Genomic DNA, 12364 nt, shown 5'->3' with positions numbered 1-12364 from the left:
AGGTTCCCACCATCCGATTAAGCGACTGTCATATACTGCCTACCCAAACTCCATTCCCCTTACTCTAGTTGAGCCAACAAAGTGAAGGGCCAAACCCTTTTTTCACAAGGCAGCCTTGGTTATCTATTGCCTTCCACAACAAGAACATGCTAGAACTAGCCCAATTGACCGCTAAAAATGGGGAGCAACCAAAGCAATCAAAAGCATATCAAGAAAGGAAGCACACCAGCATGTACTACTTAGCTTTTACCAAATAAATCAATAAATTCTATTGTTACGAACTCAAAGCTGGATGTTCCTCAGGCAAGAATAAAGCACAAAAGAGAGAAAGTACGCTCAATCTCACTTCACAACAAACAACATAATATGTAGTCCACCTTCTAATGGTATTATCAACAAAAATCTTGCAGCCTTGACAACACATTGGGTCAGGGCGTCATTTGTAACATTTGTGTGTGGCATCAGTCAGTCTGCATCCGGAAACTTGATACCTGCAAATTCTCTTAGTGATAATATAATGCAGTTCACTGAGAAATAACAGGTTGATGTAGAACTCTTGTAGTTCCATTTGGTGTGTAAAATTCAGTGCTGGCAGCCCTCAGATAGATCATAACCATTTTCTCCAGTTGGCCGCACTTTTATCACTAGATAAAAATCTGGGAAGGCTAAGCAGACTATTCACCCTGGTAACACCCTCTAATGCTGACCACTCCTCATCCTCTGCAGTTGAAATGCACTCAGCTAGGCTCCTCTTAGACTGGCCTCGGCACTTGTCAGATAACTTTTCCTCAGTTGACTCAGAAAGAGGCATGATCTCATTACAGCCTTCTGCAGTACTGGAATGCTCAAGAACATGAGCATGAGAGGGCCGAGAATCAACATCCGAACCCCCATTCTCCCCATCCACAACTATCATCCCATCTGCTACTGCTTCTGGAGTCTTCGTCAAACCATTCTCTGTGGGAGTCTCATCAACAGCAGATGCATGTTCCAGGAAGAGGCACACTACAGCACAATCATCATTTTTGGATGTAGGGTATTTGAGCCTCCATGCTCGAACAGCACAGTCTACCAGAGCTCTGGCTGCTGTTGTGTGACCAGGGGCTGAAGCTACGATATCAACAGCTTCCTTATTTGAGAGAACATCCCAAACCTGGAAGAACTCATGAGCTTTCAAACCATCAAATTTAAATGAAAATACATAAAAGTAGATATCAGCTCATACAGGAGATGGCAGGCACACCAACCCAACTAATCCACAACTATAAAAACAAACTTATCAGCTGAACCAAGACCTAGGCTGTTGAATCATGACTTACTGGTAGCAGGATGCATAATGGCAATAGAAAAATTACTGATAGAATAGCTAAACATGACAAAAAGGCAAGATATCATAAAAGAGCATACAACCAAAAAATGAAGCAAAGAACAAAATTAACTATATAATGAAAGAAGAGAAAGATACCCCATCAGTGGCAAGAATAATGAACTCATCCCTCTCAGTGAGATGGCGATAATAAATATCTGGCACAGAAATTAAACCAAAATCCTTCAAACAGAAGTCCCCAAAAGCTCTAGCCATTGCCAAACCAGGTGAGTCACTATTAGGCAACCATACTCGTGCAACCTCTGGCTCATCCTGCAATGCAAAAACCCTTCCCTTGCATTGATGGATCCTAGCTGCTTCCCCTATGATAAGAAGCAGGACTTTAAGCTCCATAACAATAAGACAAGTAGTATTGCTGATCATTTTTTCCAACTGAGCCCATAAAAAACAAAAAAGATGTATAAATAAGGTAGAGAGAGAGAAATACTTGGCAGATTGGGTTTCAAGTCTATGGTTAGTTGTACCGCTGTCAAGGAGTTCTCTACGTCTCTTGTTGCCAGTACTGCTCTTGAATCACCAATATTTCCAATTACAAGATTTGGTCCCTAAATAAACCATAATTGAACAATTGATGAATGATTTAAGAGCAAGACCATATCTTGAGATATGAATCAAAATACAGCACAATATATAAACAAGATTTTAATATATAAATGTCGATGAATTTTTCTATTTCTGAAATGGAAGGACCAGACCCACCAAGCTGCCTGAAATAAAACCTTGGGTATTCTGACTAACACATCGGTTCTGGTTCAATGTTGGCTCCCCAATCTGACCTAGGTTTTTGACACACATTACAAATATTATATATATATAGCCTTTTGGATAAATTATGTGGCAGGTTCATCGATCAATCTCCAAGTAAATGGTTCAGGTTTGCCTTGCCATTTTGTTTAATTGTAAATTGATAGGGCTCAAGGTGGACACTTTTTAACCTGAACTGAATACTACCTCTAAGAATCTAAGGAAAGAAAACAGTTCCTAATTGTTAGCAGTTGCCATAAATGGAAGAAATTCCCCTACTTCCTCAATATCAATACTAAGATATTTGATGACCTAAATAGAATTTTAATCTAGCAAAAGCACCATGGTAACAAAGGCAGTCAGGTTGAACACGCCGGTTTGAGAACACACAAAAAAAAGGTGGTTAGTGGACTCCTCAAGCTGAAGACTAGGAAAATTGAAACTTGAAAGTAAAACCAATGGTGTAAGACAGATTTGGTTGCTAAAGTACGTCAAAACACTCTTCATAGAAGCAATTTGCAACACTAATGCAGTTTTGTGGCCCATAAAACCTACAATTCCTTCTGAAACAAGATACATATTTATTCAAAATGAGAAAGTAAGCACATTTTCACCAAAAAATCAGAATATGCACCAAAATGAGTGAACAAGAATCCTCCTTTCATTTAAATTTAAAAATGTTTCCACCGATCAAGCAATTATTACAAAGGAAGACAGCAGAGATCGGATGACTAGATTTTGGACTCCAATCAAAAAACCAGCACTTGCTGAATAATTTGATGGATGGTAAGTAAAAAATAAAAATAAAAATAAATGTAATTATCAACAGATCAGATGCCTTTTGACATGTTATCATGCTTCAAGAAAAAGGATAATACAAAGGAAGAAGAAACCATCAAAAGACTTTATTATTCACAAAAAGGAAAAGAAAATCTTTATATTGTGAGCATTTAGATACATAACCGCAAACTTATAAACACAATCCTATAGACAATCATCCTCAGGTACAAAAATAATTGTTGTTGATAATACTATTTGGAAGATATTTTGTAATAATGTGTCATACATGTCAGCCACTGGATTTTCGGTACCTAAGATTCTACTGCTTGGGTGACAGCGCTTTTCCTGTCTGCTCAATATTTTGATTTGTTACTGCAAATAATATTTCTAAATCGTCTCAAAGTATAAAACATTTCATTCTTTTTAAACTTTTGAAATAACAATACATAGGTTCACAAATAATGTTTTGAGTTATCCATGCATTTAATGAAATGGAAAGCTTGTGGAAAGTTTCCTTTTTCTCCCAATGTTCCCAATACTTTTTTTTTTTTTGGTACTCATCTGAACATATATTTTGGTGTGAAATCACCATTTTTTGAAGCAGATGTTATAACTGGAAATATTGACAAAAAAGCCTTTGAAGATAATATTGCACAAAGAATTACCTGCTTTACCAAAGTTACAGCAGTAGTTCCACTGCAGAAACAATCGATTGTTGGATGCAACTTCAATTCCTTGTCCATTAGCTTGAAAGCCTTTAAAAAGGACTCTTTGAGTGGAAGATACATCTCAGGGACTTTTTCATTGTCATCAACCTCCAATGACTCATAATATTCATCATCCATGTTCAAAGATGCAGTTTCTTCCAAATTTGTCTTCTCAGGAGCATTTCCATTCTTACCATCACTTTTTTTATCACTATTTGAGTTAGCTTGCCACTGAGTGTGTAGAATCAAAGGAAGACAGTCCCGCACTTTCTTTGCAACCATATGACCATAAGGACCATGACCATCAAATACTCCACAGAAGATTGTATCACTTCTTGAACTGAAATTCTATTGTAAAAACATTCCAACCCTTCATTCAGTGAGCTAAAGAGCAAAAAATAAATAAATCTTTGCATCTAAACAGGGCTAATGCTTCATAGTGGTTGTGCTTTTACAATAATCAAACTCTGAGAAAATATGTGAAAAGCATGTATCAAATGGATGAGGATAGACATGACCCCATAAACATTGGAAGATCCAAGACCTAGTACAAGACAGCAGTAAATAGAGTTATCGCAATATCAAAAATAAATAAATAAATAAATATTGCAACAGAATTAAGGAGTGTGAGTGTCTAGGGTGGCTCCAGAACCATATTGAGCTAAAATTTTATCTTTATAGGGAAAATTGCACTAGATTCAGTTTCCCTTTCAAGGTGTAAGGGGAGTTCTTTGAAATTTCACTAAACCTCAGGAGAAGTTAGTATAATTTTCCCTTTTATGTATGCCGACTTGGAACAAAAATTCAATTTGAACTAACAAAAAAAGAAAAAAAAAATCCAGGACTTGTAGCATAAGCATATGGTGAACCAAGAACCAGCATAAAAACAATAATAGATAAAATTATCTCACAAACAAAACAAAGAAATTGCAGCAATATTGAGGTGTATCCATGTGCAAAGTGCTTTGTTTATTTAACACTAACAAAGGTGACTCTTGGGCCACATTGCACTAAAATTTCTTTTTCTGAGTGCTGAGCTAGAACACAGTTTCAGTTTCAGTTTCAGTTTCAAATGAAAAAAATGCTGTTTGGTTAATTGAATACCGTCAAGATAAGGTTATATACTTGTATTAGTTTCACCAAATGTTAGAACATAAAATAGATGTGAGAAGATGAAGTAATGGTTTCTAAGATTCATTTTCCAAAAGCAAATTCCAACCTTCACCTAATAAATGAGATACCATACAGTGAAGCTTATTATGGCCGCAACTCCAATAGGTCCAGTTTTCTTGACAGGCAAATAAAATATAATAGATTAAAGTACCCAACAAATGCAAGGTCCAACCCAAGAAGACTAGTAGTACACACAGGTGCACTAAAGGATCAAAGGGAAAGGAGAAAAAAAAGTGAAGAAAGGAGATCAACAACAGAAAAAGCCTCCTAACGCCTTTTATAACCATCAATAAAATCCAGAAAAGAGAGATTCACAAGCCAAGCAAAATTCTGGACCAATCAAAAAGGGTTCTAGGGAACAACTCTTTCAGCCGCTAATCAAAGAGTTGTTCCTCTCTAAAGGTTCTATTGTTGCACTCTCCCCAGATGCACCAAAACAGACACAATGTCACTAAGCTCCTACCTTACTCTTTTGGCCCACCTCTCCACCAACTTTACCTATAGATGCCTAAGAAAGCGCAAGATTACAAACAAGTGAGCTATTCTATGATGGACAAGAATATGGCTGCAGAACTTTACACAAGCAACATCTATTGACAAGAAACCACCTCCTCATTAGCTGGTCAACTATAAGGATCTTCTTCAAAACAGCTTACCACATAAAATAATAATATAAGTGTAATCTCACACAAAAAAATGAGTTATGATACAATGGATACGAATATGGTTGTTGAACTTTACACAAGCAATATCTATTGTCTAGAAGCCACCTCCTCATTAGCTGGTCAACTATAAGGATCTTCTCCAAAACAACTTACCATGCAAAATAATAATATAATAATAATAATCATAACCATCATCACCATAATAACAACAATTTATACCTCCTTAGCAGAGGATTATACTCGCATATAAACATAACCATTTATACTAAATACTCTCAAAAGAGTAGTAGAACACTTTAATAGGGAAGCTTCAATTCTTTGCTTCTCTCCACCCTAATCTGCCCTCTTCAAGCCCCTCTAAAGCCTAGTTATTATAAATGCACTCTAAAAACCTACTCAATATCTTCAATCCCAGTTTGAAACAATCTTGAGAAAAAAGTGCTCCAATGACCTTGCCCTTACCCACCTCCTCCTGCAAGTCCATAACTCTAGCATTTGTCTAGCAAGGTTTGAAATATCGCGATTGATCAGCAATATTTCAAGTATCAGATGGCCCCGATATGATAAGTAGTATGGAAATTTTGATCTCCCAATTTTTCAAATTTTTTCCTCATTTTTTGCCAATAAATCAGCAATATACCAATATTTCACCGACATTTTGCTATTATTTTCCGGTGCCATGTCAGCACCTTTTTCAATTTGGGTTTTCAAAATTTAATGTTTAGATTGCTGGGCTTGAAGTTGTACCAGATCATGTACAACCTGCCAAGAGCAAGCCCAAGCCCACCTGGCTAGCTGTGGCAGTAAAGGGGAGGCACACCATCTATTAAATAGGGCCCTTTTTTTCTCTGAAGTTGTCGACATGGGACTTTTTTCATTCACACTTTAAAAAATACAACTCAAACAGGACACACAGACTTGGCTCAAACCCAGGTGCTTAAGCTTGCCATGAATGGCCTGCGCCATTGAACCATATGTGGATTTGTGTCCCTATATACAATATACATATCTTTTATACATTAAAATATCTTTTATATCATAACATTTTTTATAAATTATAAATATCTTTTACAAACTATAAATATATATATTATATATATTATATTATAAATTATTAAAATAAAATTACTATAAATAAGTTAATTTTAATTATCTTATTATATATTTTGTATACCAATTAAATACAAAACAAATATAAATTTATAAATAAAACATTAATATTTGTAAATAAAAAAAACTTATCTAAATAGCATTGTTTCTTTTTTATCCTTCAATATATTCAAACTAAATATATTATCATTTTAATACAAATGTGTTTTTAAATTGGAATATTATTGTCTAATGTTATAAATTTATTATATATATATAATTTCTTTAACAAAACAATTTCAATGTTTATTATTACTTGTTTTATCATTTGAAGAAGTCTTTTTCAATATTTCTATGAATTTTGATCAATTTTCTCTCATCAATATTTTGTGTAAAAATATCCACCGATATTTCTCGATATATCCGTAAAATCAAGTTACTAATATATCCATCAAAACTAATATTTTCATCCTTGTGTCTAGGAAGCAAGCCTAAAAAAGTAAGAAGGAGTTCTTTAAGATAACTCGTACCATTTATCCAACAAGAATTTGCCCATCTCTCATCAATATGCAAGTTCAAGGCTAAAAATCGTCCCAATCTTTTCTGGTTGTCTTCCACATGCTTACGGTACAAGTTCCCTGCATCTCCCTATAATGCCACCACCCTTGAACTTCCCATGGCCATTTGCAAGCAACACTCCACTCAGAGAAGCTAACATCGTAATGCCAAACCTTCATTCCTATTGTCCAAACAAACCATCTCCCACTTCATTGAATGTATCTTTCTACCCAAAAATGATCACTCCACAAAAGGTTCAACTAAATCTCCTCATCACTTCTAACTGCTATAAGGATTGGAAAAAGAGACAAAGGATACCAGGGGACTAAACAAAGAACTTTTAATGAGTGTTAATCTTCACCCTTTACAGAGATACTGTTTCTTCCAAAAAGTCAACCTCCTTTTGAATCTCTCCATCCCCAAATCCCAAACTGCATAGGATTTGAAGGGAGCCAAACTTCCCACTTTACAACCAAGCAATACACTAACCATTCAACCCATAACAGCTCCCCAAATGAGATAAGCTCACTCATGCAAATTAGCTTCAAGCCAAAGACAATTTCAAAGAAAAGGACCTATCTCAAAGGCGATAGTTGTTCATTGCTCGCATAAGGAAATGGAAGTGTATCATCCATGAAAAAAAGATGAGAAATATGCACTCCATCTTCCTACTTCCCCTAACCCTAAAACTACTGAAATAAAACCACCTTGCACTGTCCTGGAGATTAGATAATTAAGATCTTAATTTATTAGCACAAAAAGGTAGAGGGGGAGACAAACCCCCTCTCTTAAATCTCTAGATCTCAAGAAGAATCTTGCCGATGACATGTTTACCCAACGCCAAAAATCTAATAGAAGAAATGCACAATCTTACCCATCCCACCATTTCTAACCAAAGAACAAAACTCCTATTTTACACAACCATAGGCTTTTTCAATCTCAATCTCTAGTTTGCAAGCAACATCCCCTCCCTCACCTTCCACCCCCCCATATGGAAGCCACTTCCCCTAACCATAAACCCACTAAGAAAACCACCTTGCATCATTTTGAACACAAAATAACAAGGCTTTTTATCACCATAACAAACAAGAAGGGGAGAGAATCTCCCTATCTCAAATCTGAACTCTGGAAGAAGCTTGTGGAGGATCTATTTACCAACATCAAAAATCTAATAAAAGAGCCTCATACATCCCACGCACTTCTAACCAAAACCCATTTTGCTCAAAAATAACACAAAAACTCACACTTTATATGATCATAAGCCTCCCAATCTCTAGCTTGCAAGCAACATCCCCACCTCCAACCCTCAAGCTCTTAACTCTAGAATCATAACTTCATTGTTTATCTCCCCTCCACAAAAGCATTCTAGGAATCCAAAACTACTTTGTCAATGACATTCATCGATTTGTTAAACAGAATTTTTTATAGCAACCTGTAGAGCCCCCTACAAAATCGATAGGTCTAAAATCTTTAATGTCATCTACTATTCTGAAATTGCGGAAGCTTGGTTCGATCAAGCCGCTGAGTATTGGAAACAAGCTATAGCACTTACTCCTGGTAATTATATTTAAGTGCATAATTGGTTGAAGATCACGAGGCGTTTCGAATAAAAACACTTTGTTTATTATTTAGAATTTTTTATATTTCTTATTATTTGTTGGACCTATCAGTCAAATAAAACGGATCATTCCTATGCCTATGGGAAGAACCAATCAAAGAATTTCATTATATCCCTTCTAAGATCGTTCTACCTTTATCTAGGGACTAGAACTAGAAAAATTACATTTAGGCTTCTATTTGAAAACAAAGAACTCATAAAGGAATTCCATCACCTCTTCATGCACATAAGACCAACACCTTTGTCAAAAGACCATTGAGAAACCATCTAGGCCTAAGACTGTCTCCCTCTAACTCGTCAAGAGCACCCAATGCCTTTTCCTCCCTAAAAGGAGAAAAGACATTCAACCTATTCTTATAAAACAATTTTCTTGATGTATGGTCTACAAGAATGAGAGTCCATATTTAAATTCTGCAAGAAGTTAGAAACCCCTACTGTCAACAAACCCTCTTCTTAGAGCTACAACCCATCCCCTTTCAACCTATTGAGGAAGTTGCCTCTCCTATGAGCACCACCTATATAGTGAAAAAGGTTTTTCTTGTTTGCTTATTTGATCCATAACACCGTTGACTCTTGCCTCCACGAGGTTTCCTACAAAATAGATAAGTAGATAAACACATTCACAACTCTTTGTTATCCTAGAAACAATTTGTTCCAAGGCAAGGTCTTTACAAATAGCCACATTATAGAAACCAATCTATTGCACTTTAAATCCTTCAAAGCTTTTAACTTCCTTAGCAAGAATAATATTTTGTGCACCCTTGAAGGAATAGCTCTATCAACATGACTTTAACAAATCACCAAAACCCTCCACTTTCAGCCACATATTTTCAAATTAAAGGTGGATTTCCTGCTTCTTACTCCACCACAGTCAAGAAAAATAGGAGAGTAACCAAACACCAGCTCGGTATGGTCTTCTAGAATGATAGTCCATATTTAAATTCTGCAAGAGGTTAGAAACCCCTACTTTCAACACACCCTCCTCTAAGAGTCACAACCCATTCCCCATAATGAATATCCATGAGGGAATCCCATCCTCATCAATGCGCCAAGGAATAAACAGTACTACATTAGGGAACTGCTGGTAGTGATTTTTATTAAGATAAAGCTATCCTACTAAGAAATGGAAAGCCGATCTTCTTCCATATAAAGGAATATGCAAAAGCTCATGCTCCTGTCTGAACTCTGAGAAATCCCTATCACCAGGAACAGCCAACTACAATATCTTCTCTCAGCAATGAATCTCACCACACTGAAATCCCCATCAATGCACCAAGGCTCTTCTCATATCCCTCTTCTAGCCCAAGTTCCTCGCAAAAAACCACTCTCTCACCCTCCACTTGATCCAGTTGAAGCTTATTGTTTTCCTATCAAATGAATAGAGAAAAGTGAAAGAAACTTTCAGTGCAGAGATTGTGTGTCCACTTAAGAATGCTAGCATTAGAGACAGTTGAAGTAAAGTACAAATGTTCATCTTAAAGTCATACCATGAGACTTATGAAAAAATCTACAACTATAGTGGTTTGGAGAATGAATGGAATTATGAGTATATCTCTTCTCAAACATTCAATGAACGAGAGTTACTCTGATGTAAACAAACAAATCAAACAAAGAAAAGATTACAGAGAGAGAAAGGGAAGGACAAGGACACCATCTTATTCATACAAGGCTTAGTATAAAAAATAAACAAATAAATAAAGATATCTCAATAAAACTGTCTTCTGATTACCTGGACGGCTAGACCTTGGGGTTGTGAACATGAATCTTATTTTTTTATCAGAAGAACATGAATCTTTTCTCACCTTTCTTTTCTAACCTACATCTAGTCAGCCTAATCTTCTGTTAATTGTATTCCATAATCCTTCAGCTCTGACCCATCTCTTGATGGCCTTGCTGCTGTCCTTACAGTGCTTTCAAAATTCAAATCGAACCAATCACTTCTTAACAGCACAGTGATTGGATAAAACATCATAGTTGATCCCTCTGGTCTTCTCCTTAATTTCTCTACCACAATTTGTAACCAACAAACTGATTTACAATTATATCTCATCTCATTTCAGTTATTCCCATTTCCTGGTCATTCTCTCCCACAGAAGAATGGCAGGTGGGTGCCCGTTTTAGCTACTCCTTTGCAGATTTTCCCTTTAATTTGTGTGTTGTGTATGTTCTATAGATCTACCTGTTGTTGATTGAAAATTGGAAACTGATATTCAAAAGAAACATTGGTCAATTACAGTATTGATTTCAGAATCGCTATATTTTGTGGCTACTCCTTTACAGATTTTCCCTTTAATTTGTGTACCATGTGAAACCAGTTCAGCGGATGCGTTACTGACCAATAAATTTAGTATGGCGTTGAGGCTTAAAAGATCCCACCTAGTACTTCACTCCAAACTCTAAACCTAGGTCTTTCCAATTTAGAAAAAGACATAACAAACCTAGATTGTACAAGATAAAGACAATCATTTTCTGATATAATATTCAGCACCCCATGGTATTCTGCAATAGAAAATAGCCAATCAGTAAAGAAAGGTCTCAATCTCAATACGTTTGTTAATACAAGCAACCTCATCTTTGGGTATTTCGTATTTGGCTCTAATGATACTTGAAATCTGTCCAACAATGGAGACCCGCGATTCACACGTTCCATTTGGTCTTTGCTTTACACATATTTGGCTTCATCTGTGAGTGAACATGGATTATTTTCCCAAAGTAAATCATGTTTGACTTTTTTTCAACAAACCGAAAAGTAATGGGGGATGCCCAAGTGGATTGTCATCTCAAATTTCCCCAAACTTGTAGACAGAAAAGCAACGAGATGAGAAAATTTTGTAAAGATTTGATGATGAGGGAGAGGGAGACTAACCTCCCAAACAAGCATGGCGTCCTGATTGGTACCCTTCTTGCCCTGCTGTGTGAATAAAGAGGCGACGGTGCTGGCACCGTTGACGAACATTCTCTGGGGAATCCGATGGAGCTCATTTTCTCCCCCTCCAAACAAATTCCTTGATGAATAGGAAATGATACTGGTAGTAGCACCACCACCACCCCCACCACCACCACAACCACCACCACCACCTCCTCCTTTATACCTCTTCCCGATGGATGAATAGCAAGCACCCATCTCTTCCTCCCCTGCTTCCAATATTATCAAATAAAGTACCCCCTATCTACTTTGAATTTTTCTTTTTTTTGCTTTTTAATATGAGATTAAAAAAAACAAAACAGGGAGGAATTGAGTCAATTGACTGCAGATTCAGATGAGAAGATGGGTGACATGGAATCCCACTCTTTTGGGTTTTTTATTTATGATTTAGCCTTACAGCTGACACCATTCCATGGGCCCCAAGCTCATAAGTCATGAGACTCATAACCCCACCACCCACATCCCCCAGTCATTATTCTATAACCCTAATCTTCTAATTCACTCCATTTCTCAACCTACACCTCCTTTGCTTTTATTTCTTCATTATTAATCTTCGCAACTGTCGATTTTGTGCTAGAGTCTAGATTTCAGGGATTCGGGTCAGTTCCGGAAGATAAGACTTTCAGCCCCACGTGTGCGGAGTGTACTGAAAATTTTGGGGAGGAAATTATCGCAGGGAAAAAAAAAAAGGAGTTGGGAGGCGAAATTAAAGGGTGA

The 12364-nt window shown here is 36.6% G+C and overlaps 1 protein-coding gene across 1 annotated transcript; it reads right to left on the bottom strand.

Annotated features, from left to right (window-relative positions):
• Positions 1 to 208: 208 nt before the first annotated feature.
• On the bottom strand, positions 209 to 12163 carry LOC100266911 (probable protein phosphatase 2C 6). Its single transcript, XM_010646402.3, has 5 exons — positions 11588 to 12163; positions 3577 to 3966; positions 1815 to 1932; positions 1466 to 1689; positions 209 to 1153 (listed from the first exon to the last, which is right to left on the bottom strand). The coding sequence occupies exons 1-5, from the start codon at positions 11843 to 11845 to the stop codon at positions 608 to 610; spliced, it is 1536 nt and encodes a 511-aa protein (XP_010644704.1). The 5' UTR covers positions 11846 to 12163; the 3' UTR covers positions 209 to 607.
• Between the last annotated feature and the right edge of the window lie 201 nt (positions 12164 to 12364).

Source organism: Vitis vinifera, chromosome 19 (assembly GCF_030704535.1).
Source record: "Vitis vinifera cultivar Pinot Noir 40024 chromosome 19, ASM3070453v1".
Lineage (NCBI taxonomy): Eukaryota > Viridiplantae > Streptophyta > Magnoliopsida > Vitales > Vitaceae > Vitis > Vitis vinifera.
This window is presented reverse-complemented; position numbering and strand designations above follow the sequence as displayed.

Bases quoted from the DNA above. Each gene is read 5' to 3' on its own strand.
- LOC100266911 (XM_010646402.3), bottom strand. From the start codon at position 11,845: ATGGGTGCTTGCTATTCATCCATCGGGAAGAGGTATAAAGGAGGAGGT. The intron at 1,933-3,576 runs GTAATTCTTTGT...TGGTTTATTTAG, and splicing joins CTGTAACTTTGGTAAAGCAG to GGACCAAATCTTGTAATTGG. The intron at 1,154-1,465 runs GTATCTTTCTCT...GAGTTCTTCCAG, and splicing joins TTATTCTTGCCACTGATGGG to GTTTGGGATGTTCTCTCAAA.